Here is a 26,128-nt window from a genome sequence, read left to right as displayed (position 1 = left end):
AGGTGAGCGAGACTTCATTTTTCCAACGTGGCAAACGCAACAATGGTAACAGACTGACTTACCTAAGACCACTCGAATAATCTGACAGAGCTGAAAAAAATTCAGATCTCGAGTTTATGTTGATGGGCTCTCTCCAGTCAATCAGTTTTCTTGTATCTTTCTACATAAGAATATTCATTTAAGAGGCAAATGGCCTAATGGTGACAATTCAGCGTTTTACTACAAGTTTGGCCAATGACCCCAAATTACATGTGTCCAAACTAGGTAGTTTAACTTCACACCTAGCTGCAAACCCTCAAATAGTGGGATCCCATTTACTGCAAGGACAACCATAGGGGACGACGTTGAATTTATAGCTCACGCATAGGAAGACTAGGCGTCTTGTAACCTTGAGATGCTCAAGGGCAAATCTGGATTTTATTATTAATAGACTCTGGATTCTGAACTCAATAAAGTGAATCAAATAAAACGTGAGCTGATGTCTAAACCTTAACAGATTTTAAAACTATTTTCTCACATTTTTAATTCTCTATCCATTCTACCGCAAATAACATCTTAAACCCAACCCTTCATTTACACTAGAAGTCTTAATCAGAAGCATCTTCTATAGACTTATTCTACCTATGTACTACCACAAAGCTTACTTGCTTGTAATAGCCAAACTGACAATTACCTAAGCTTGTCTCCCTTACTGACCTTATCTCTTAAGAACAAACTTCAGAGGAAATGAATGACTATTTGATAAACTGTCATGTTCTTGTGGGCTTGCTGACACAGTTTTTTTTTTTCTGAAGAAAGGTGTACACTTGGAAATATATGTGCATTTTTCTATCTTGACTCAGCATCTTACAGGTATATGTTAGCATGGCAATATTTTAGATATGGCAAGGATATGACCTTTCTGTAAAGGCACAAGCTATTATGTACTGGGAAATAGCAAGAAAGCTTATGCTGGGAGAGAAAGGTGGGAAAAAAAATTATGAATAAAAGGCCAGCACAAGAAGATAGTGGACTGGAAAATTTGACAGTAGCAAACTCAGAAAAGCACTTACCTTTTTCAGGGAATCTGTCCAATAAGTAAGATGGCCCTTATCAACGCTTTCATATATTAATAGCATCTATCTCTCAATATTTTTAAAAATATTTTAAGACAAATTAGGTAAATAAAGCTTTCAAATACTTTATTAAAATATGAAAGACCATTCAAGATTCAAAAAGGTTTTTTCAAAAAAGACTCTGGTAAAGAAACATGCAAACATAATTCATATATTTAGGATTATTCCAGAATGAACAAGTTAGAGAGAGTAAAAATTAGTTATGCCTATTAAAATTTAAACCCAAGCCACAAATAAGGAAAAATTATCTAAACATACACATTTGGTTGTGAAAGTCAGCTTTCCGAATTCCTTTACAAGTTAAAGTGATCCTTTTATTTCTAGAAATGGTAAATGGCCCACAATACATGATCACGGCCAACCTCCACCTTTGCACTCCCACTGCATCCATGCTAAATGCTCAGAAGCCAGATCTTGCCAATGCATGGAGAGTAGCTCTGTCTCTCGGCAGTTCATCAAGCTCACCCCCACTCATGTAAAAGCCAGAATTCCGATTTATTAGTTTACAATAGAATTTAGCATTTTCCTACAGACCATGGACCGGAGTATTTATGTTGACTCATTTGGCCTCTAACAACAGATCTACCTGCACATTGGGAACCTCACTTACCATGTGCTTATCACTTTTCATTGTCTTTTTTTTTTTTTTGTCTTTTCGTGTTACTTTTTAAAATCGTTATTGTTTTCTTGTCCAACTAGACAGTGCACTGCCTAAGCACAGGGACTGGGGGTTTTTACTTCTCTACCTCAGTGCCTATTCTGTTTGTTGAGTGAATGAATTCCAGGAGCCCTGAAACAGCTTGATATATAATCAAATCACAAAAGTCATGAAAATATAAATGTGGCCAGAAAAATATAAATATCTGTCACTGTGTAAAATCTTGGCTCTCAGGTTGCCATTACTTGGAACTGTTGAGAAATAACATAACCATAAGGTTTCCAATGCTCTGGTGGGGGCTAATAGGGAGACCACTTGCAAATCAGCTACTCATGAGTCCAGATGCCGAAGCTTCCTCTCAAAATTAGGTTTTACACGGAGTAGCAACAACTGGGGCAGAGGTAGATGGTAAAAAAAAAAAAAAAAAAGTCTCTTTCATTGGATTTGTAATGTAATTTCAATTTTAACAAACGTTTAGGGCATATTTTAAATTATGGGATTTTTAAACTCCAGATTGGTCTGTGGATTCTACTATCCAATATCAGAACACTAGGCAAGAAGGTTGCTTTCAGAATTAAACAGAAATTCTTCACTCTTTATCTAGTACTTGTTTTAACACACAGTGCACAACTTCAGAAATTCCCCTTAAGGGTCTTCACCACCATAACTAGTGGAGAGCATAATACCTAATTAGAACCACGCACGACAAAGACAAGGGACACGAACCAGCTTCCTGACATCTAATCAAGCAAGACGTCTTAGAATCAGTAGCTGTCAAATAATATTTCACTAAAAAATGGTGCTTTTGAGAAAAACTGAGGGTTATTTTTATTTGTATTTGGCAAGAATTGACATTAATCTTTTATAAGGTATCACTGTGTTTTGAATCATTTCCCGTTCGTAAATACAACTGAAAATAACCTGTGGAATTCTTTTTTTCCCAGTCCTCATTTCAAAGCTCCTCATTATCGGCAAAGTCCATTTCAGCTTTTACATCGTGCTAGATACTTCCATTACAGGACAATGATGGTTTTAGAAATACATTTGTAACTCACTGAACTGTATTATCTACAATATATAAGACTTAGCATATATTTAAATTATAGAAAATAAAGTAAAGGTATTTTATTTTCCTTCATGGTGCTTTCAGGAAGACATCAGGATCTTCTCTTCTCCCTAAAGAAAAATAATAACAAAAATCAAGAAAAGATAAACTTACAAGCTATAAACTTGAACGGGTTAACTTGAACTTATAATCAATCATGACATTTCCAACGGCATAAAGCTCACAAAGATACAACACAGTGATATAGCTCAAGCAACCAGTACTTAAAACTGAGTTGTAGGAGCGCTTGGGTGGCTCAGTCGGTTAAGCGTCCAGCCCTTGACTTTGGCTCAGGTCATGATCTCACGGTTCATGGGATCAACGGCTGCATTGAGCTCCACGCTGACAGTGCAGAGCCTGCCTGGGATTCTCTCTCCCTCTCTCTCCGCCCCTCCCTCTCTCTCTCTCTCTCAAAATAAATAAACATTAAAAAAAAGAAAAGAAAAAAACTGATTTATAAAGAATGGAATAGTGAGCAGAAAGGAATAGTTTGTAACTGTAGTTTGTAATTTGTAAATTGTAGTTCTATTTACATTTCTATTACAAGGGCTAACTACTCATTAAATTAATTCAGCACTTAAGTCTAATTGTCGGTTTATGGCTAAGCCTTGGTCCCTGTCAAAAAAGGACATAACAACTCATTTTTTTTATCACAAATATGCCTTGTTTCAATCAAGGCATATCCTCTTACTCCAAACAAGTGATCAACCCCTTTCAACAGATGAGTAAACAATCACATATCTGCTAAGTGCAGACATTGTCCGGTATTCTGTCGGTAGCTTGATACATACACTAAAAGAGCTTTGCTCAGGAGATGTGACAATTTGTGCCTATGGCATCATAAAGTGTACTAATTCAATTTAGTACTATTGATAAAATTAGTGCTATGATAAATTTAGTGCTATGATAAAATTTCATTAATTCAAGCACCACAAATTCAGAACTTAGGGTGGCGTGGGCCAAGCTAACATTAGCTTTTCCATCCCTGAAGGGAAAATACAGTTCCCTGAGCAAAGGTAAAGGACGGCCCGGGTGTTTTCCAAACTGTCCCATCTTTCACATTTGTTTGTGTCCGAATCAGCGAAGGGAAACGGTACTTCCGTTTTGACAAAAGGGACTACGGAGAATAAGACAGGAAAGGACGAGTTTGCATGTGGGCTCATAGAATTTGTTATACTTTCCCAGAGTTTTATTAGGAGCGTACAGTATAGCATATTGAAACCATAGCACGTGAGTAGCCCCCTCTCACTTGATTGGCTGGCAATACCCACTGCATGTTTCTGACAGAACTTCCCATAACTCTGTGTTTGTGAATAGGTTAACTTCTAACCCCGAGCCTCCAAACCCTGTCGAAAACTAACAGTAAACCGTACCTGCAGTACCTTGTGCGCTTCTAACTGAGCACTTCTTCTCAACTGGATACTGCAGAGGTATTACAATACCTTGATCTGGCTTCTGAAATGCTGAAATGAGATTTTTTATTTTCCGGAAAAATCTTTTATGGACCCCGGGGGCCGTCTGGAAAATAAAAGGCCGATCAAATTATTCACGTACCTCCTAATGATACCAGTAGGCCTACGAAATGCGTGAGGGATGCTTAGAAAGGCAACATTTGTGTGACCTGTTCAAATATTTGAAAACATCAGGAAAAAGGAAACAACAACATTTCTAGAAGAGCTTACTTTGGTTGGCTGAACTTCCCTGCAAGAGGAGCTAATGAGCTGTCATTTCAGTTCTCCCGGGGGTGGTATTAGTTTGTACAAGCTCTTGCTCATCGCCCTGCCCTTCCTGCCTGCTACCCATCATACATCCCGAGCCTCTAAGGCTATACAGGCCATTACCCACAATGAATGCACCAACAGAGAGGATGCAGTTAAATACAGAGAAAACACAGATCGTACAGGTCATTAATAAAAAGCCTGAGAAACCAAACAACCACCACCACCACCAACCCATCCTCCCTGTCATCATTCCACAATATAAAATGCTATACTGGAAATTAAAAATTGACTGTAAGGATACACACAACGCACAGCTAGTTAGTCCTTCTCTCTCTCTCCCCTCACCATATGTCCTGCTTCATCCTTCACAGGAAATATTTTCCTCCTCAGGAAACTTCCCTATCCTCCCCAAAACTGCTCTCCGCCAACACTTCACCGTGACAAGGTTTTCTCTCTGACACGAAAATGAAAGACTATCTAAGGTCACCTTTATTTATTTGTTTGTTTGCTTTTGAAGGGATCATTATTTGCAAGTGACTATTAAAATGTATTCCTTTCCCGACATCAACTCGCTTGCAAAGGCACGGCTGAAATCAACAACAATTTCCTGCAAAAGCTGATGAGCCCAGCTTCAGGCATCAGCTCAAAACTGTCATTTTACATAAAATAAAACAGTATTGCTATAAGCGATTGAACAATGACTAGGTTTTTTTTTAGAAAGCTGTTTTCCAGCGATTCCATCTGCAAGGCTCTTGAGGTGGGAGCTGTTTGTTTGTTAGCATTTAATGAGAAAAAACTGAAGGCTGGCCTGAAATCTTCAGCCCAACTACACTAAAAGCTGAAGACAGCACACCGTCTGTAGTAACTCCCTCATTTCCTCCACTGGGGTAAGGGATCTTTCTTTGAAAGCATCGAAAAAGTTCTTTTCAGCTTTAAATTAGTGTCACTCACAGGCTCGCACAGCTCAGAGCCTCAGTACATGTAGAACACTCTCGCACTCGGCTCCGCCCCTTGGGTCAAAACACCTTCCCAGAACTCGACTTGAGACCTCATCCAAAGCACCACGGCCATTCTTCCAGGGCTCCAAACAGTTTGTGGGCTCCTAGACAGAATCTCTAAATTGCACAGGCAGGTCACAGGCACAAAATACCTCCTTATATCCCCCTTAGAGCACTTTTTCATTTCAAAGCACTTTCCCGTGATTTGCCTCCACTATTTCCTCACCCATTGGCAGTGACTGGCTGATTTGGTTATTCCCATCTGACAGATAAGAAAATGCGAATACAAAGGGATAATTCAGCTTGCCCAAGGTCACACACATAACCAGAAGTAGAATTGGCTCCGGATCCCAGAACCTAGTCTTTTGTCTTTCAAGCCAACACCCACAATAAATTCACCAACAGAGACGATGAGACCAGACAGTTTCTAGAGAAGTTTGAGTCACCAGCCAGAAGAGAAACTATACACTCCCTCAGTGTGGAAATATTTCAAACCACACATCATTTTAGCTGTTCTTGTGGCTTGTAAAACCATTTATCAACAGAAGCATCTTTTTTATGGGGACTTATATGTAGTTAACACTTGATTACCCACACTAACAGAAAGGAATAATAGCACTGGATGTGTAATTTGAATTTGGGATGCAATGTTTTGCTGGCAAATGACTGCCCTAATTTATAGCGTTTTGCTTAGGTTAATAAGGAAAATTATTTAGCATCTACTGATGATCAAATATCCAGAAAAGCCCAAAGGCACTGAAGTCCACGGGGGGAGGTTGGTACATTTTTTTACAGTGTACTGATGACAACGCACATATCAATAAATGATAATTGATTGTAGAATTCTCTAAATTAACCATTTAGCAAAATTTTAGCTTGAGTCACAAGAGATAAGTTAACACACTAAGCAATGATAAAACCTAAAAGTCTTTCTAAAAGTAGGAATTTACACAATGTGTGTCTTTCATAATTCGGTGGATTTGGGTTCAAATTTCATTCCACTCTTTGAAACAAATCCCAGACTTACTTAGATTTCTAGCACAATCTTTGTGCAGAGGATGGAGTGTTACTGCCATGATTTTTCCTGCAGTGTGGCAAACCAAAGCATTGCACCAAAAAGCAGTATAAACATCTGTCATTTAACCAATTTTGAAAACACGTTCGCCATAAGAATTGTACCACTGACAACTCCCATTCTGCCACTGAACTTGGCTATTGTTCAAATTTGCATCTTTCCCATACTGTCATCTCTTTACTTATCCATGGAAACATGCTTTGGATCACAGCTGGTCTTCAATACGCTCTAGAGAAATTTCTTCCAGTCAGGTGATATGAGCTCTGAGAGTACACACTAGTTTAATATTCCCTTAGCAAAAACATAACTACGAAAGCAAATTTAGTAGATGGGAAGAAAATGCAATATGCATTTCAAAAATAAATCTAAAGCATTTTTTAAAACTGTTTTCCCCTTTGGAGAAAACATGCCAATCTTCTGCTCTCCTGGTGCAGATAATTACAATATTATTATATAAACGGGGTCAAACCAGACAACGGGATGAAAGGACATTTATGTCCAATAAGCCCTTTCTCCCTTAACATGATCATAAACATGTAACAATCTGCATGTGATGTTATACTCGAAATAGAAGAAAACAAATTTAAAGACAAGATTAGCTAAACCCTAATAATTTAAGATCCTTTCCATAGAGTATTCTTCAGCAGCTGAAGGCTACTTCTCTAGGGAGAAGGGCTTTTTCTACTCAGATTGTATACATATATATATATATATATATATATGTACATAGCAACACAATTATGCTTCATAATAAATGAAATTTAATTTCTTATTCAATCATCTCTGCAGCGATACAGAGAATTTTTAAATATAAACAGGTATAGTTTTGATTAGAAATGGTACTGCTTTTCCTCTAATTAGTATTATAGTATTAATTATCTGTGATAATAATAAATTAAGTATTAATTGTAATTATTATTAATAATAAATTAAGTATTAATTGTAATTATTATTAATAATAAATTCTTTACTATATAGAGCATCAATGTGTTTGAAAACTTGCCCTCAATTTTCATCTCAGTAGTTCAACACATTTGTAGTCTGCAACTTGGGCTTTCTAGTTTACTGATGAATTTGTAAAGTTGCAGCTATTTAAGTCTAGACTTTAGAATTTCTTAAACACGCAGATTGAATTATTAACAGGAGATATTCCCATTAATGTTTTCAAATCGTTCATAATGAAGTGCTTTCATTATAAGGACAGACTGTTTCTAAGGAGTCCGAAATCAGAGAAAGCATTTGAGGTCAAAAGGTTCAGTTGCTGAGACCTCTACATCGGTGAGATGTGATATAGTACCCTGGTACATGGAAATAGATTCATTCTGCAAGCATTACTTGTAATGGCATAGTGACTTTCAAATGTTTTCAAAGCCATCAGAGCCCATTTTTCTCATGAAATCGTATTCGAGCCCCAGTCGATAAGCAAAACAAAAGTGACCTGCTCAGATCAAAGATGAATCAGCGACCCAAAAGCATACCCATTTATGTCCTCCTCTCTCTCTGGCCCCCACCCCCTGGCAACCCCAAGGCACCCAGATAGAAGAACCTTAGAATTTTGTGGAGCATACCTTGAAAACCATTGCAATGTTCCCTCTAATTTCATTCTGCCTATCCATGTCCTTCCCACATGGCTCAGCTGGGAGTTTGGCCTCCATATATACAGCAGTCTTGATTACTAATACTTGAAAAATCCTCCCTTCTTTGAATCCCTATGCTAAATAACAGAGCAATAAATATATACAATTATGTTGTTCAGCAATTTGGGTGAGGTCACTTTTTTTAGGGCTTACTGTTCAGGTCCTTAGGCTAAGAGCTTTCTTTATATGCATTATCTCATTTAATCTTCAAAATGAGCCCTATGAGTAAGGAACTATTTTTAGGCTCATTTCACAGATGGAGAGATCTGTTCAAAGAAAAGTTAAGTAACCTGCCCAAGGTCATAGACCTGTCAGGGAGGAGGGGGGGACCAGACCTGGAACCCAGATATAGCTGACAACAAACTCTGAGCTCTCACATCGCTATTTAATTCATGTTGTATCTATCTCCCTAAGCATATTATAGGCTCTTAGAAAACAGGAGTTCACTTTGTTTAATCCACTATAGAACCAACACACATATTGGTATCATTTGGTAAATAATTGCTTATTTAATCATTTTACATACTTTGTATATGCTTTCCAAAATTTTGCATAGGCACTAAAAGTTTGACACAATCCTTCAACTTTTTTTATCTTTCCCCCAAAGTGAGACCATTCTATACAATGGTGGCTGAACAGAACTGGAACAAAAATTCTCTAAAGCCTTCTTAATGATCCATGAACAGTTTTGGGTTGGAGCTTTAGTGATTTGAATTTCATGAATATTTGGGAAATGTAGGACTTGACAACTCTTTTATAAAACCAGCCTAAATTTCAAACACCTCCCTGATATCCCCAGAAGCAAAAAATAAATAAAAGAGCTATACCTCAGCACTCCAAGAACCTGTTTCTGTCTGGGACACTCGGTATGTATAAATGTAACCTTGATACCTGCGAAAGAATAAACCTCCATTACTGAAAAATTCCAAAAGAACAACAGATGCTCTAAATTTGAGCTTAACGATTACATATGAATGTTACATATATTGGGACACACATATATGGTACCATTGCATTCGTAGGAAGAAAAGCTTGGGGGCTCTGATTTGCTTGCATATTATATCTGGCTAATCACAGTTTCCAGAGAGCCTTCTTTATCTTTTCCTTTTTTTAAAATGTATGAGCTCAGAGGGCACCTGGGTGGCTCAGTTAGTTAAGCGTCTGACTCTTGATTTCAGCTCAGGTCATGATCTCACGATTGTGAGCTCGAGCTCCACATCGGGCTCTGTGCTGAGCATGGAACCTGCTTCAGATTATCTCTCCTCTCTCTGCCCATCCCCAGCTCACATACTCCCTCTCTCTCAAATAAAAATAAAATAAAATAAAATAAAATAATCTTCTTTATTAAATTTTTTTAACGTTTATTTATTTTTGAGACAGAGAGAGACAGAGCATGAATCGGGGAGGGGCAGAGAGAGAGGGAGACACAGAATCGGAAGCAGGCTCCAGGCTTCGAGCCATCAGCCCAGAGCCCAACGCGGGGCTCAAACTCACGGACCACGAGATCGTGACCTGAGTCAAAGCCGGACGCTCAACTGACTGAGCCACCCAGGCGCCTCATAATAATCTTCTTTATTAATAACATAACATAACATAACATAACATAACATAACATAAAATAGGGGTGCCCGGGTGGCTCAGTTGGTTAAGCCTGTAACTTCAGCTCAGGTCATGATCTCACAGTTCATGAGTTCAAGACCCATGTCAGGCTCTGTGCTGACAGCTCAGAGCCTGGAGCCTGCTTCAGATTCTGTGTCTCCCTCTCTCTCTCTGCCCCTTCCATGCTCACGCTCTGTCTCTCCCTCTCTCAAAAATAAATAACATTAAAAAAAAATTTTTGTAAGTAAGCAATAAAAAAATAAAATAAAATGTGGGAGTTCATACTCTTAACGATTTGTCTAGTTGAGAGACATTTGGGACAAGAAGAAGCTAGAGACCTGTTGTAATTGGTAAAAATCATGAATTATTAAGTAGATTTAACAAGGTGTCATCAAATTATTTTTAAGTACATATGGAGCCTTAAGGTGAAAAATATTTCACTGGGATAAGGTACTGCAAGGTCCACTTAATAGTAATAATAATTATTATTATAAATATAATTAATATAATACTATATTTCCACAATATTACTATTATGGCTACTTTACAATATAACATAGTAAGAATTGTAATTTCAATTCAAAAAATGTCCTCTAAAGTACTTGAAAGCAGCTTGTCCTTTAGATGGGGTAAACATTCTCCCCCATCACTGAGTGTGTAAGCATACTGTATATCTGTATAATTGATGCCAAGAGTTTTATTTTATTTTATTTTTATTTTAGAGAGAGAACGCAAGCAGGGAAGAGCGGCAGAGAGAGAAAGAGAATCTCAAGGAGAGATTCAGCGTGGGGCCAGATGCGAGGCTTAATCCCACCACCCCGGATCATGACCTGAGCTGAAATCAAGAGTCAGACACCCAACCGACTGAGCCACCCAGGTGCCCCTCTTCTTCTCATAAGGCTACCAATGCTATTGGATTATACCCCCACCTGTATGGCCTCATTTAACCTTAACTATATTCCAAAGGCTTATCTCCAAATGCAGCCACATTGGGGGTTAGGGTTTTAACATATGAATTTGACAAGGATACAATTCAGTCCATAGAACATGAATTATCTCTTTTGGACACCACAAAAATCCTATGACCTTTATACTGTGAAATTAATTTTATAGATGAGGGAACCAAGACTTTGAGAAGCTAAGTAACTAAAACCACACTAGAGATCAAGCAACAAAGATGGGATTTGAATCAGGCCTGTTTGACTCTAGAGCCCCAGCTCTTGGTCCCCATACTATAATGGATGTAGATTATTGATTATATTTTAGTATCTATGATAATGCTGTTTAATTTGCCTAACAAACCTTTACTTCATAGAAAAGTAGGGTAAACTTTGTTCCGAATTATTTCAAAGTTTGAATATTAATATGGATCCAATTCTCTGAGTCAACAGAATTTTATTTTATCCGTTTTCTGATTGTTACTGTTAGGTACAAGTTTGGGTCAATATAAATCACTGGTTCGAATACATGCTACACTCTGGTAAGAAAAAAAAAAGTATTTGGGGCACCTGGGTGGCTCAGTCGGTTGAGCATCTGACTCTTGATTTTGGCTCAGGTCACAATCCCAGGGTTATAGGATCGAGTCCCACATTACTCCCCATGCTGGGTGTGGAGCCTGCTTAAGATTCTCTCTCTCCCTCTCCTGTGGCACCTCTCCCCAGCTCACACTCTACATACATACATACATACATACATACATACATACATATATTTAAACTTTAAAGAACAGATGATTCTAAAGCATTCCAGACAGAAGGTCATCCTTGAATAACTGACCTCACTTACCATCAATTCCCTTTAGAACTAAAAGTCCTTAAATATGCGGATTAAATTACTATATCTTTAATCAATATTCATCAGTACTGATTACCTAAAGAACAAAAAAAAATACTTCTAAAAGACTATAATCAGTTTCATCCGATTTGTGAAACCAAAAAAATCAATTTAATTGCTGGTGTGGTTACAGGAAATGTTTCATTTTCATTATGAAGGTTTGCCAGCATCTTTAGATCACATATAAAATAGCTTGATGTATGCATATATATAAAACATGCTAAGTAAATATAAAATATTACATTGTTAAAGTCTTTTGTTTTTTTTGAGCAATAAAATCCACCTCGAAACCCTCCAATTTCAGTAAGTACTCTACAGGGAACAAGGTGAGGGCTTTGATTTCCATTTTTCACCATGGGAACTCAAAACATAGGGCTTTAAGTGATTTTCTTAAAGTCACAGAGCAAAATGGAGATAGAAGCAGAGAAACAACATAGGTCCTTAGTTCCATTTTTCCTATGGGAAACGATTAAGGGCAGTAATTCGGTATCATTAAAGGTGATATGGAAATGCATTATTTAAAATCTCAGCACTAATGCAAGCAAAATTGTAAGTGACCAGTTTTCACTTTCTAAAACAGTGAGCCTCTAAAAAATACAAAGAATCTATCTCCCTACTATCATTCATCTTCATTTAGTCAAAATAAATGAGTCTGTTTTGAAAATTGTTTCCTAACGAATCTGATCTTATCTCACTTTCAGTTAAGCAGCAAGAACCTGAGTACCACTTCAAAAGCCCTTCCCTCCTTCAGTCTCTGAACAACCTAATGTCAGTGGCACCTAAGACTTCTTGTGATTAACCCACCTAATATTAACAATTTCCTACTCCCCCGCCGCTCAGATTTCTGAATGAGCAGAATCGGTTCGCCTCTCAGATAAGCCAGTAGTTCATCTCTTCCACTTTCATGTCACTGAGGGAACTGACCCAGATCCCCTGTGTCAACTCTTGTTACCCTAAGGTCGTGGATGGAAGAGCTCTAAAACAGTGCCATCCAAATTACATTCCCAGGGTAATAACATCAGCATCACCTGGGAACTTGTTAGAGATGCAGGACCTCAGGCCCTGCCCCAGAACTGCCGAATCAGAATCTGTACTTTAACAAGATCTCCAGGTGATTTGTAAGAACGTTCCAGTTACAGGCGGATTAAAATGCAAAGAGAATGCCCACACCTATGGGATTATTGACGGCAATTTCTGCAAAGTCAAGCTGGCTTCTTTCCACTCGCCCAGGGCACTTCTGTGCCACCGCCTCCAGAGTCAGTCTCCGCTTTAAGAGCGCAGAGAATTCAGAGGACACTTACCGTGATGAGCACTGAGTAAGGTACAGAAATGTTGAATCATTATATCGTACACCTGAAACTAACATAACACTGCGTGTCGATTATACCTTCAATAGGAAAAATTTTTAATTCCAAAATAAATTGTTTAAAAGAAAAAAAATAAACATAAGCTGAAGGTTTTTCAATGGTTTCAAAAGGCTCCACAGAGCAGTGTTTCTGAACCGCTGACTTCTTTTCCAACAAAATTTCATGGTTTTGTTTTCTGTAGCTTGAATTATGGAATGATCATTAAAACATAAAATTAAACCAAAATACTGAATATGTTTTTTTCAAACTATGCATACTCTCTCCCTGTCCACTGAAAAACTGCTGTTCTAGGAAATAAAGTTATAATAAGAGCTATAAAACCGTGCATATTTTCGACCCACTGAACGACCTTGCTTATCTTCACACACTCCAAGGAATCAAGGGACAAAGCAGTTTCATAAAGATTTTCGTAGTAGTTCTATTTTAATGGTGAAAAAAATAGAATTAACCTAAGTACCCCAAAATAAGGAATGTTATTCAAAATAAGAAAATGGTAACAGAAAGAACCATTCAAAATTATACCAAAATTCAAAGGGATTAGAGCCCTCTTATATTTTTCAAAGAATGTTAAGAACATGGATTATGTTAATATAAAATTATGGTATGTGAAAGACGTGGACCCCACTCCGATTACAACTATTCAGACCCATTCCTGTATGTATACAAACTAGAAGTAAATTTAAACTCATATAAATGCATCCTTGCATATTAATTTTTCCTATAAAGTTATATGTGACTAATAACATTTTTAAAAATTTTTTAATGTCTATTTATTCTTGAGAGAGAGAATGACAGAACACGAGCAGGAGGGGGCAGAGAGGGAAACACAGAATCTGAAGCAGGCTCTGGGCTCTGAGCTATCAACACAGAGCCTGACATTGGGGCTCAAACTCACAGACCACGAGATCATGACCTGAGCCAAAGTCCGTCCCTTAACCGACTGAGCCGCCCAGGCACCCATGACTAATAACATTGTTTAAAGAAAAATTAGCAAAATTATGATTTCGTGCTTTAGAAATCTAGTCTAAGCAAGTTACAAATCAGAAAAATATAATTTATTTTTTCAAACTGTTGCATCCCTTTTTTTCAAATTTTTTAAATGTTTTTATTTATTTTTGAAGGAGAGAGAGAGAGACAGAGCATGAGCGAGGGAGGAGCAGAGAGAGAGGGAGACACAGAATCTGAAGCAGGCTCCAGACTCTGACCTGTCAGCACAGAGCCCGACGCGGGGCTCGAACTCATGAACCGTGAGATCATGACCTGAGCCGAAGTTGGACGCCCAACCGACTGAGCCACCCAGGTGCCCCTGTTATATCCCTTTTAGGATTATCTTTCTTCTGACTCTTTCCATTAATACAGACAAACTAAGAATGTGGTGTAATTTTAACTTCCTTGCTCCACCAAATCTTTGTCGGACTTGTTGATTAGCCTGGAATTCAAAATCTATCATGAAGAAAAAAAGCTAGAAAACGAATAATTGGTAGACAACAGCAGAGGTTTTTTTGTTGCTGTTATTGTCATTAATTTTCTTAACTAATACTTTGCATTTTAATGACTACAAAGCATGTGTTGATTCAGTCCCAGCCAAAATTAAAATTTGCCTTTATTTTGTCAAAAGTTGTCCCAACCCTTAAAAAAGTGCCCTGGTTAGAGATGAATGAGGGTGCCTGGTTGGTTCAGTGGGTAGAGTATCCGACTCTTGAACTCAGGGTCATGAGTTCAAGCCCTATGTTGGGGGCAGAGATCACTTAATTAAAGAAATGAATGAGAAGAAAGCAACCTGATTTATTACTTATTTTCTCAAAGGGTCAGCGTTGGGGACAGATCTTGGTTTAGAACTAACAAAACCACATCAATTCCTTCTTTATACCACTTCAAGGCCTACAGAGAAGAAAAAGTTTAGCTACATCTGACTCCTTCATGCTTACAAAATAATGCTTAATGCTATGTGCAAAATTCAAGGCACAATTATAATGTGACTGATTTTTTTAACAAATATTTCAGAACTTTTATACCCAGAAAAATGATATCCTATAGAAAGCCATCATTATTGAGACTATACTCTGATTCAAGAAATTTCCGAATTTCCTATGGTTCAATCTTCATTTTTTTCAGAGTGAACTTGAATTTTCAGAACCATCAAGTCATTCAGCTTCAACTCTGGTGGGAAAAATATGTAAAACCAGTTTCGATTAGTCATGACAGTAAATATCACGTCTTCTTCCCCTTAACTGCCACATAACATCCATATTTATGTATTCCTACGATGTTCTAACTTTGTATTGCAATTATTTGTAGACCTTTTATTTATAGTAACAAACACCTACTACATGTTAGCTTTATAAATATTAACTTGTGTAATAATCCTCTGCGGATTATTAACCCTATTAGGTAAGTACTATTATTATTACCATTTCCCTTTTCACAGATAAGGAACCTGAGATACAGAAAGTTTAAGTAACTTGCCCAAGGTAAAACAGCTAGTTTTACAAAGTTGGGATGCATACCCAGAGTCTGGCTGAAAGATCTATGCTGCCCCTCTCATATCAGAGGGAATGAATTAATAATACATTGGTGTTAAGATGATGCCAAAAGCACAAGTCTCAAAAAGGGAGGGAACCTTCTTGGCCTCAGGGCTGGAGGCAAACATTGAGGGGGAGAAGGAAAGAAGGGGCTGGAGGGACGAGGCCAGTTGAGGAGAGCCCAAAAAAGGTTGACCCAGACTTCTCCTTCACTTAGGCAAATGACATCCTCAGATTAATCTTGCAACTTCAATTTCGCATTGTCAACCAGAATCAGCCCTTGATTTGCTGGCCTATGAAATGTCCATTGATGTAGGGGATGTAACTTTAATCCTAGGCTGCCTTTCAGGCTTGCTCTGCCATTAATAGATTTACTCAGAACATCCAAAATAACTCTGGTGACCTAAATTATCATGAAGATAAATGCAGCACCAACACATCTATCCAACTGTATTCAAAAACGCACTGTAAATTAAGTAATCATTTCTCATTCTTTTGAGTTCTTTGCTACAATGTTCCCCTCTATTGCAACTGGTAAACTGGAATTTGATTTCGTCACTGCTCCTTCCCCCGTTTCTCCAGTTCAGTGGTTTGATAGGCACTTTATTCCCAGTCATCCCTTTAATCTCAAAGGACAAAAAGATAATTATCCTTTTATCCAAAGCCATACACGTCAAGTGACTTCATTATGTGCCCTTGTTAAGAATATAATAGCATTTCTGCTTCCAAATCTTCCATCAGATAGGTAGCAAGCAAAGTCAGGGATGTACAGAAGAATGCTACTTATGGAAATAAACCATTTCTGCAAACTAATTATTTTAAATATCTTAAACTGGTTTTTCTCTTATCACCATCAAACTATCCCGCTGGGCATTTAGGACTTTCCCCATGGCTGTCTGCATTGAGGGTAAGAAGAGAAGGACTGTGAGAGTTCATGTGTACATACCTCAATGAAAAGAAAATATACATGGAAAACCAAAAAGAATAAACTAAACTACACTAAAAGAGGGGCACCTGGGTGATTCAGTCGGTTAAGCGTCCAACACTTGATCTCGGCTCAGGTCATAATCTCACGGTTCAGGGTTTGAGCCCCACATCAGGCTCTGCAATGGCACAGAGCCTGCTTGGGATTCTCTCTCTCCTTCCCTCGGCTCCTCCCCTGCTCGTTCTTTCTCTCTCTCTCAAAATAAAAAAATAAACTTTAAAAAACTACCCTAAAATAAAATAAAACCTATTTACATTAATAAGAGCACTTTTAGTATATCGGATGAACATAAGAAAAATATGCCAAGTCAGTAACTTTCTTAAGCAACAGAAGAATATGGTGGAAAAAGAAAATCCCATTTATGATAGAAACAAAAAAAAACCTGACACACACATTCATACCCACAATGATGAGAAATACATTTTTAAAAATGTGGAAGACCTATAAAAAGAAAACTACAAAACCTTATTGATAGATACAAATTTTTTAAATTAAGAAGTGGAGAGATGTATCAGGTTTTTTGATGGGAAGATTACATTCTTTAAAGATGACAATTCCTCCTTAATTTATTAAATGAGTTTAATGTAATCCCAATGGGATTTTTAAAATAAAAAAAAAATTATTCTAGATTGCATCTCAAAGAACCAACAAGTAAGAACAGGAAATAATTGGGGCACTTGGCTGGCTCAGTCGATGGAGCTCGTGACTCTTGATCTCGGGGTTGTGAGTTTGAGCCCCACATTGGGTGTGGAAATTACTTAAAAATAAAATCTTTGGAAAAAAATAAGAGCAAATAATTGTTTAAATGTATTAAACTTTATCATACTATAGTGTTAGCAATACAAGAATAATAGATCAGTTAAGCCAAATAGCTGGGAAACAATAACTGCTATATGTTAGAGTTTAATATATGGTAAAGTAGGCTAGGAAGTTGATGGGGAATGGAAGTTCTATTTACAATTATATTGTGGCAATTGTTAGCTATTTTGAAACAAACTCAAATTAGATCCTTTCCCCACATCAAAATGAAGTTCCACATGGAATCAAAGAGTAAACTAACCAAACCATAAATTGAACACAAAACTGAAGTGAAGTTTTAGGACATCTCTGGAGGAGAAAGAACTTTCTAGGCTGGGAAGCAAAGGAAGACATTAAACACAAAGAAAATGAGCGACAGATTTAACTACTAAATGTTAACTTGTTTGATATGGCTAACACTAAACTGAGGACAGATACTTGCAACACATCAACGATTTGTATATAAAAATTAATAACGTGTTAAGAAAAATAGTAAGATCCAAATGGTTAAATGGCAAGGTACAAAAAGAGCCAATTTATGAACAAGGAAATACAACAGCTTACCAACCATAGAAAAGACACTCACTAAACAAAGAAATATGAAATAAAGAGTAAGACACCAAGTTTCAAGGAAAATTCTTGTTAACAAGAATACCCATTTCTAGGGAGGGGATGGCGAAATGGACACTGTGCATTACTGGCGAGCATATATATAAACTTGCATAACCATTTAGGAAAAAGTATGTGGTGATCATGCATATATCAAGAATCCTAAGCTGCTAATGTTTCCTGACCTAGAAATTACGTATCTTGAAATTCATTATAAGGAAGTAATCATAAATACAAGGAAATCTTTATGGACTGAAACATGAATCATGAGGACATAACAGCAAAAAAAAAAAAATGGAATGATTCAAATGTCTAATAATAGATGACTGGTTAAGGAAAATATAGTACATTTACTGGCTGACCTATCATGCAGCCATTAAAAATAATGTCTTAAAATCATTTGTAAGAACATTACATATGAATGGTGTTTTTTTCATGTTAAATGGAAAATGCAGTAGAATACAATATTGTAAGAGCACATGTGTGTTTACAGAGCAATTTATTAAAATAAGAAAGAAGATTCACTTAATTTTCAACAATTGTCTGTAGCTTATAAAACTATAGATGATTTCCCTCATTTCCATTCTCTACATTTTTCAAATTTTCTATAATATGAAAAAGTATTAGGATCTATTTTTAATAGACTCATTACACAAAAAACTAGATTTATGTATTGAAAATAACCAAAAGGAAAACTCACTTTAAAGGAAGGTGAGCAATTCTATCAATGGAAAACACCTTCAGTACTTTATAAGATTCAATTTTCCAAAACTGAACCTAGGAAAAGGCTCAGAACCAGGGAAAGGAGCAAATGTTGTTTGAAAGTGTAAAGTACAGTTTGAAAGGCCCATGTAATGCGTTATTTCTACAATAAAAATACAAAAACTAAAACTCAGCCAAACCTTCTTGGATAATGGGAAAAAACAGAACACAAAATGAAAAACTATTCTGAGTGAACTCTACAATCAATTCATGATTGTTAGCTAGATCTTGTTGTTCATGAGTATATGACACCATTTACATTGTTATTTCTACTGCATATCATACGCATACAGGTTTTGGTTTGAAATGAGTACATGGTTTATTTCAGGATAAAATTTGATTATTGTTACTACAGCATAGTACTAAAATGGGGGCATGAAATTTTTATGTTTATCAAAAGGGACCTTTGGCTCAGAAAGATTGAGAAACTTTCATAAAAGACAATGTACCCTTGTGTCTTCCCTCTGTAGCTCGGTCTGGCAATCACGCTCTAAGACTTTGAGGCCCCAGTGTGTCCATCAAAAGACATGCTAGGGGACTCCCAATTTGCCTACTTTATTCTGCTACTTCATAGGGAGGTTTGCATGGAGAACTAAGAGTCGTAAAAACTGAATTTATGCAAGATTCACTTTGGGTAAAAACTTAAATGGTTAAGAATTTCCCACCCTGCCTAAATTAATTCCTTCCGCGTCCTTGGCCTACATGGGCAAAAGGCTAAAGTTGTCCTCTCTTTTGCAAATTTTACCAACAGCTCTTATGCAGAAGGTAGGCACACATTACAATTCCTATTTAACAGCTATGGAGACCAAAACCCACAGAAGTTGAGTGACTTCCCCAGAGTCCACACCCTGGCCTCCTGATTATCAGTCCAAAGCTCTTTGCAGTAAAGAAGACTATTTGCCATGGCAATTCATTTGTTATTTAAAAAATATCTACCGTGTGTCTATGTGCCTCATAATGTGCCTCATAATGGCTACTATGTGCTAGGTTGTGTTCCTGGTGTGGGAGACAACGTCCCTGCCTTCACTCAGTTTCCATTTTTGCTAAAGAACACAGCAATACAGAAGTAAACAAGCAAATGGCGGATAGTTTAAAGCTCCTTGGAGAAAAATAAAGTGCTAGGGTATGACAGGCACAGAGAGGGTGGTCAAGGAAGTGGTCTCTGAGGCAAGAGGCAAAAGTAACAAGCTGTAGGGGCACCTGCGTGGTTCAGTCGATTGAGCGTTTGGCTTTTGATTTCGGGGAAGGTCATGATCCCAGGGTCGTGGGATCAAGCCCTGCATGGGGCTCCGTGCTGAGCGTGGAGCCGGCGTAAGATTTGCTCTCTCCCTCTGCCCCTATTCCCACTCTCTCTCTCTAAAATTAAGAAAAAAGTAACACACTGTGGAGCTCCTCAGAGCCAAGTTAAGTTTTTTTTTAACCTCTAGGTTAAGGGGTTCATTACCTCCCTTGTCAGCTTCTCTAAAGAAGCCCCTTTCGTTTGCCCACTCATTCCTCCACATTCTTTTGATAAGAAAAGAGCCTAAGAAGACTAGTTGGCTTTCGCTGACCTACCTATCCCAGTTTCCACTGGGCAAAAACAATAATGTAAGCATACCATAAAGATTTGAGCCCAAGACTAGTATCAAAAAGACGATAAATACCAAGTGTTGGCAAGGATGTGGAGAGAAGGGAACGCTCCTGCACTGTTGGTAGGAATGTAAACGGGTGCAGCTCCTATGGGAAACAGTATGGAGGTTCCTCAAAAACAGAATAGAAATACCATGATCCAGTAATTCCACTACTGGGTATTTACCCAAAGAAAACAAAAATACTCATTCAAAATATATATATATATATATATATATATATATATATATATGCATGCCCCCCATGTTTATTACGTTATTTACAATAATGGCTGTTTACAATCGCCAAGATAGGGAAGCAACCCAAGTGTCCATCAACAGAATAAAATACGGAATAAAATCTTGCCATTTGTGACAACATGGACGGACCTAGAGGGTATTACGGTAATGAAATAAGTCAGGCAGAGAAAGACAAATACTGTATGATTTCATTTATATGCGGAATCCAAAAGACAAGACAAACCTAATCTTAAACACAAAGGACAAGCTGGTGGCTGCCAGAGGGGAGAGAGATGGGGGGGATGAGCAAAATAGGTGAAGGGGATGAAGAGGTACAAATTTCCAGTTATAAAATAAATAAGTCACGGAGATGAAAAAGCACAGCACAGGGAGTACAGCCAACAATATCGTAATAACTTTGTACGGTGACGGATGGGGACTACACGGATCGCGGTGAGCATTTTGTAATATGCACGGAATTGTCAAACCACTATGCTGTACACCCGAAACTAATAGAACATCGTATGTCAACTGCATCTCAAAAGGAGAAAAAAAAATATCCGAGCCCAAGAGATTCACCTGCTTCCACGTATTTCTCTTGAAGCCCGTAGAATCAATGTATTTGGCATGGCCCGAGAGTTACCACATGCATGGCTTGACCACGTGAAAAAAGAAAAAACGATAAACAGCGAAAATCGTCTAATAACCGCCTCAGTAGGATCTCTCTTCACTGACCCAGAAAGTACTTCACAATCTTGCAGTGTCTCATTAGGTATCAAAATTACTACCAAGCCCGTTCCTTCATTTTGTTTCCGACTAGAACCCACTACGCAGCGTAGGTGTTTTCATGGGTGTTTTTATTCTGCTGACAAAAAAAGTGATGGAGCTAGGTCCTTCCTTAGAAATGCCCCACGAGCACTGAAAGAACTCGACTGAAAGCAAATACAAAAATAATAACACTAGCTTATACTTCCCGAGCATTTATGATGTGTCAGGCCCAGTGCTAAATTCTTCACTGGCATTATCGCATTTGATCCTCCCTATGCTAGGAGTTAGGTAGTATTATTATACCCATTTTATGGACAAGAAAAGTGAGGCACTGAGAGGTTAACTTGCCACCGTCACAGGCCTACCATCAGACTAGCGCAGGATTGCTGGATCCTGACCCCGACCCCGGAGCCCTGGAGCCAAGACGAAGGTGCATTTGATTCAAAATGGGTGTTAGACTAAGGCATGCCCTAGTCTAAGGGCATGGAGGGAAAACACCCTTGTTATGATTCAGCTCTGCCCTTTACCACTCCTGTAAGTCCTTTTTCTCAAGAAGGGTCCTACTTCTCGAACCCCATGCCCCCACACACAGCTCCTCTAGAGGAAGCTAAGTAAGCAGATGCAGAGAGGGAGCTTTCCTTACAAACACACCCCTCTCAGCACCGCGACCCAACGGGCATTGCACTCTAAAAGTAAGATTTCGTTTCTTAGTCTTCTTCCTCTCCCTGTCCTCTTCCTTTGGGAGGACGCCTCCAATTCCATTTACGGAGGTCTGGAGAGAGCCCTTTCCTTTTCCCAGGAGCTGGTGGCCCCCATTCGGGCCAGTCCACCATCCCAGGGCTCCACCTTGCAGGCCTCGCCTAGAGGTCAAAACGGGAAGTCGGGAGCCTGGATCATTCTCGAAGCAAAGGAAATTCTAGGCTGTGTTTCCCCACCCCAAAGGGCATTCTCAGCAGCTGCCACAAAAGACCAGGGGGTGGCCCTTCTGGAGAGTGAGGGCCTGGGGAGTGAAATCCTCAGTGAGGGGCCTAAGCCAAAGCGTGGTCCACCACCGACCTAGGCTGGACCTGAGGAAGGCCTCAGGGCCATCATGTGGTCAGTGGAGGAGGCCTGGACGTCGCCTGCCACCGCCTCCCGCCCACGCCACCCGTGCGCCCCCAAGCAGGTGCCCTCTTCGGGCCCGGCCCCCCCCCCCCCCCGGGCCACCGCGACCTACTCACAGCACACACAGGCAGTACACGCCCGGGACGCTCTCGCTGTCCCTCAGCAGATAGCTGCCGTCCAGACCCGTGGCCAGCAGGAGCTTCTCCCCCGTCTCCCGGCTGATTTTGCCATGGTACACGGCCACCGCGTCCATGGCCTGGGGGACTCTCAGGCCGCTGAGGCGACGGACAGTGCAAGGCAGTTGTCACGACCGCTGCTGCAAGCCGGGCGCGAGTCAGCCACCTGACTCCCAGTTCAGCCAGATGTGCAGAAAAAGAGAGAGGAGCTCCCCAACAACAGGATGTTGTCTATCTGCCTTAAAACCTCCTTCTCACACTTCAATGAAAACCAGCTCAGCAATTTAGAAGTTTGGTTATTGCCACAATGTTCGATCCCCCTCCCCGCCCCCACCCCCACCCCCAACACAGGGTTCAGAAGGACAGGGGAGGCCCGCTGGAAGACGGTCCTTGCAAGATTTGGGGGTGGACTACCAAGGCGGACCCTCGCACACAGGCAGGAATGCTTGCTAATGCTTCCGTTCTTGCATTTTTCCCAGGGGCCACCAGGGATGACTTAGCTTAACTAGTCCTCAAAGAGATTGATGATAGAGGCAACTTGTACATGGCCTTCATGCCAGGCGGAGACATGCTGACAGAGAATGAAAGAACCAAAAGCTCTCAGACCAAAGCACAGAAACTACCAGTACTATCGGTGTGCAGTCACTACCGAGCACAGCCAGGAGGCTGTTCCACAGTCACAAGTAGTAGGTGAAAAGCCAACGTGGGGCAAGTCTCCTTTTCGAGTCTTCCTGCTCCTCTCGAGTGATCCTGATCCTGAGCAAATACTGATTTTTCCTACTTTCTTGTCTGAGATCCCAGAGTGCTGATGGAGAAACAAAAATCAGCCTATGTCCGAAGGTGTTCCAGATTTTTTGATCTGATGAGACTTCGATGTGAGAATGAATCATTTCATTTCGTGCTTTGTCTTTATGTGGACTCATATATGCCCTTTGACATACAGGGCCCACCTTTCAGCATTCAGGGCATAGAGCTTGTTTTAAATCGTATTGCAAGTGTTTATTATTGTATCCTCTGTTGTCAACAGAGTATGTTTTTTCCTCAGTTGATGCTAAACTATCATTCATTTCTTAAAACCTTTCAACCTTTCAGAGAACTTCCTTCTCCGAAATAAGGCATCGCTTCTATTTTAAAACATGCTGTTAAGTAATATTTCCCCCAAACTTCCTCCTTTTTCACTGGGATAAGATTTTGTTTAATGCTTGAAACTGGATGGCCTTCTCCATTTTTCCTTTTGATTATGTAAAATACTTGTACAGTTGGAATTTAAATAACTGAAGTCATGTGCCTGTTGTATCTCTTCCACAACTTCAGCTCCTAGTTCCTTGTGAACGTGGCGAGGCCGTGAGCTCAAGGTTGAGAGAACAATTTTTAAATCCTCACATGCCCTACTAATGGATCAGGTGCATGGGGCTGCCTTGTACCAAAGCCAGACTTTTGTCTGCCACCCGCTAGGTTTGAGAACAATCCTCTGAGATTTCAGTGGCAGCTAGTAGTGACTCAGCTTTTTCTTTTCTTTTCTTTTCTTTTTTTTAAGTAAGCTCTACCCACCGACATGGGGCTCAAACTCACGACCTGAGATCAAGAGTCGCATGTCCTAGCGACTGAGCCAGCCAGGCACCTCATGATTCTCCTTGATTGGAGCATACCCAACCTTAGAATCCATCAACCTTAGTAGATGAAGTGTAAGCATAAGCCTCTTACAACACCAAGAATAAACAAAGAAAATAAAACAGCATTCAAGATGATATTTGGGGATAGCTCTGGGGTATTGAGCCAGGATTGGTTCCTCATCTTTCTGCCTCACTTGTTTATGGTCAAGTCCACTTCTCACCCTTCTTCATGCTTCGGGTCAAGGAGGGAATCGATCTAATAAGTGAACTCATACACCAATGTTAAGGCCTCGAGAAGTTAACCCACCCTGAACTCTTTATATTTTGAGCTGGCAAATGATTAGTTCAGAGTTCATCACGATGGTGGAATTTTGAACACGAAAGGAGGAGATAGGACAGGGGAGCCAGGCCCTCATTCAGTCCATATGGCCAGCAGCCCACCTGTGAGGTGAACTGTGCTAACGTGGTGTCACACGGGTAAAAATGAAACCCAAGTTTTGCTTTGTTTTGTCTCTGAACAACCCTGAACAAATCATCCACAAACTTAGGAACAGAGCAACCTGGATCTGACAGCAAAAGCGTACCATGCATTCTTCTTTTCGTTCTCTGTTTTGTTCTGTGTTGCTAAAATAGCACACCTGTCAAAGCAGCCAGGTACGATGGGGTTCAGCACAACTAAAATCATATAAAAAAAGAACAGATAAATTATAAGGTAATAATACAACTCTCACATCCAGTACCTCGTTGTCATCTCGCCGGCAAGCTGACAGCTGGGCCAGCCCACTACTGCGGTGTTGATGAAAAATACTGACATCTTCACTCTAGTGCTACACCATTACTGAACCTGACTTTAGCAAATTCCGAACTTCACGCTGAGAGCTTGAAAGTGTAGAGAAGGAGGGTCTTAAATGGCTCTCTTCTTTTCTCTCTCTCGCCATACCCACGAGAGAGGAAAGGGGGGTGGGGAATGAGAGAGGGGAGCAATGGAGATAGTGGAGGCACCAACAGAGAAAGAGTGAGGATGAATGGGCCCCAAATACAAGCTTAATCCACTTAGAAGCAGAATTATCTGATTAATTTCTTGTTGCCTACCTCCTGAGCTAGAATGTAGGGTCCTTGATGGCAGGATTTTGTGTACCTTATTCACCACCACTGTATCCTCTGTCTGGAACACTTTATTTTTTATGTTTTTAATCTGTTTTATTTATTTATTTATTTATTTATTTATTTATTTATTTATTTTTAAATTAAACTCTATGCCCAATATGGGGCTCGATCTCACAACCCTGAGATGAGGAATTGCATGTTCTACCGACTGAGCCAGCCAGGAACCCCTCCTCCCGCCATCGAGAACATTTTAGATACTTAAATATATTTGTTGAGTGAGTGAATGAATGAAATTAGTGCTCTCAAGAAAATAAGAGAGAAATACACACACACACACACACACACACACACACTTGGTTGTACGTGCCTCTGGCCCACCTTTGGAACGGCAAAATAAGTTGCAAGGAGGATTAATCCAGCAACTATGAAAGACAAATTATACTCCATGTTTTACCGCTAAATCACTTTTCTCTTTCTGAACCTCACTTTCTCCATTTGTCAAATGGACTTGAACCAGATGACCCTTAGGGCCACTTCCAGCTTTCACATTCTGTGTTTTTAACAAAAGCCAAGAGTACTTTTGAGAGAGAAACCGAAGGGAAATGGACTGAGCTCATTTGTGTGCAAGAAGCAAGAGCTATTTCCTCAGATCTCACCCAACAGAGGAAAGATTTTTGTTCTTGTTGTTTTTGCAACGACCTAAGAAATAAAAATCATGAGGTAGAGGAA

General features: G+C 39.3%; 1 protein-coding gene across 1 annotated transcript; it reads right to left on the bottom strand.

Moving 5' to 3' along the window:
- Positions 1 to 1,164: 1,164 nt before the first annotated feature.
- On the bottom strand, positions 1,165 to 22,944 carry SH2D1A (SH2 domain containing 1A). Its single transcript, XM_004000868.5, has 4 exons — positions 22,620 to 22,944; positions 9,137 to 9,200; positions 4,252 to 4,396; positions 1,165 to 2,949 (listed from the first exon to the last, which is right to left on the bottom strand). Exons 1-4 carry the CDS (start codon positions 22,754 to 22,756, stop codon positions 2,909 to 2,911), a joined length of 387 nt encoding a protein of 128 aa, XP_004000917.1. The 5' UTR covers positions 22,757 to 22,944; the 3' UTR covers positions 1,165 to 2,908.
- Positions 22,945 to 26,128: the final 3,184 nt, after the last annotated feature.

The sequence above is a fragment of the Felis catus genome, chromosome X (genome assembly GCF_018350175.1).
Source record: "Felis catus isolate Fca126 chromosome X, F.catus_Fca126_mat1.0, whole genome shotgun sequence".
In the NCBI taxonomy this organism is placed as follows: Eukaryota; Metazoa; Chordata; class Mammalia; order Carnivora; family Felidae; genus Felis; species Felis catus.
This window is presented reverse-complemented; position numbering and strand designations above follow the sequence as displayed.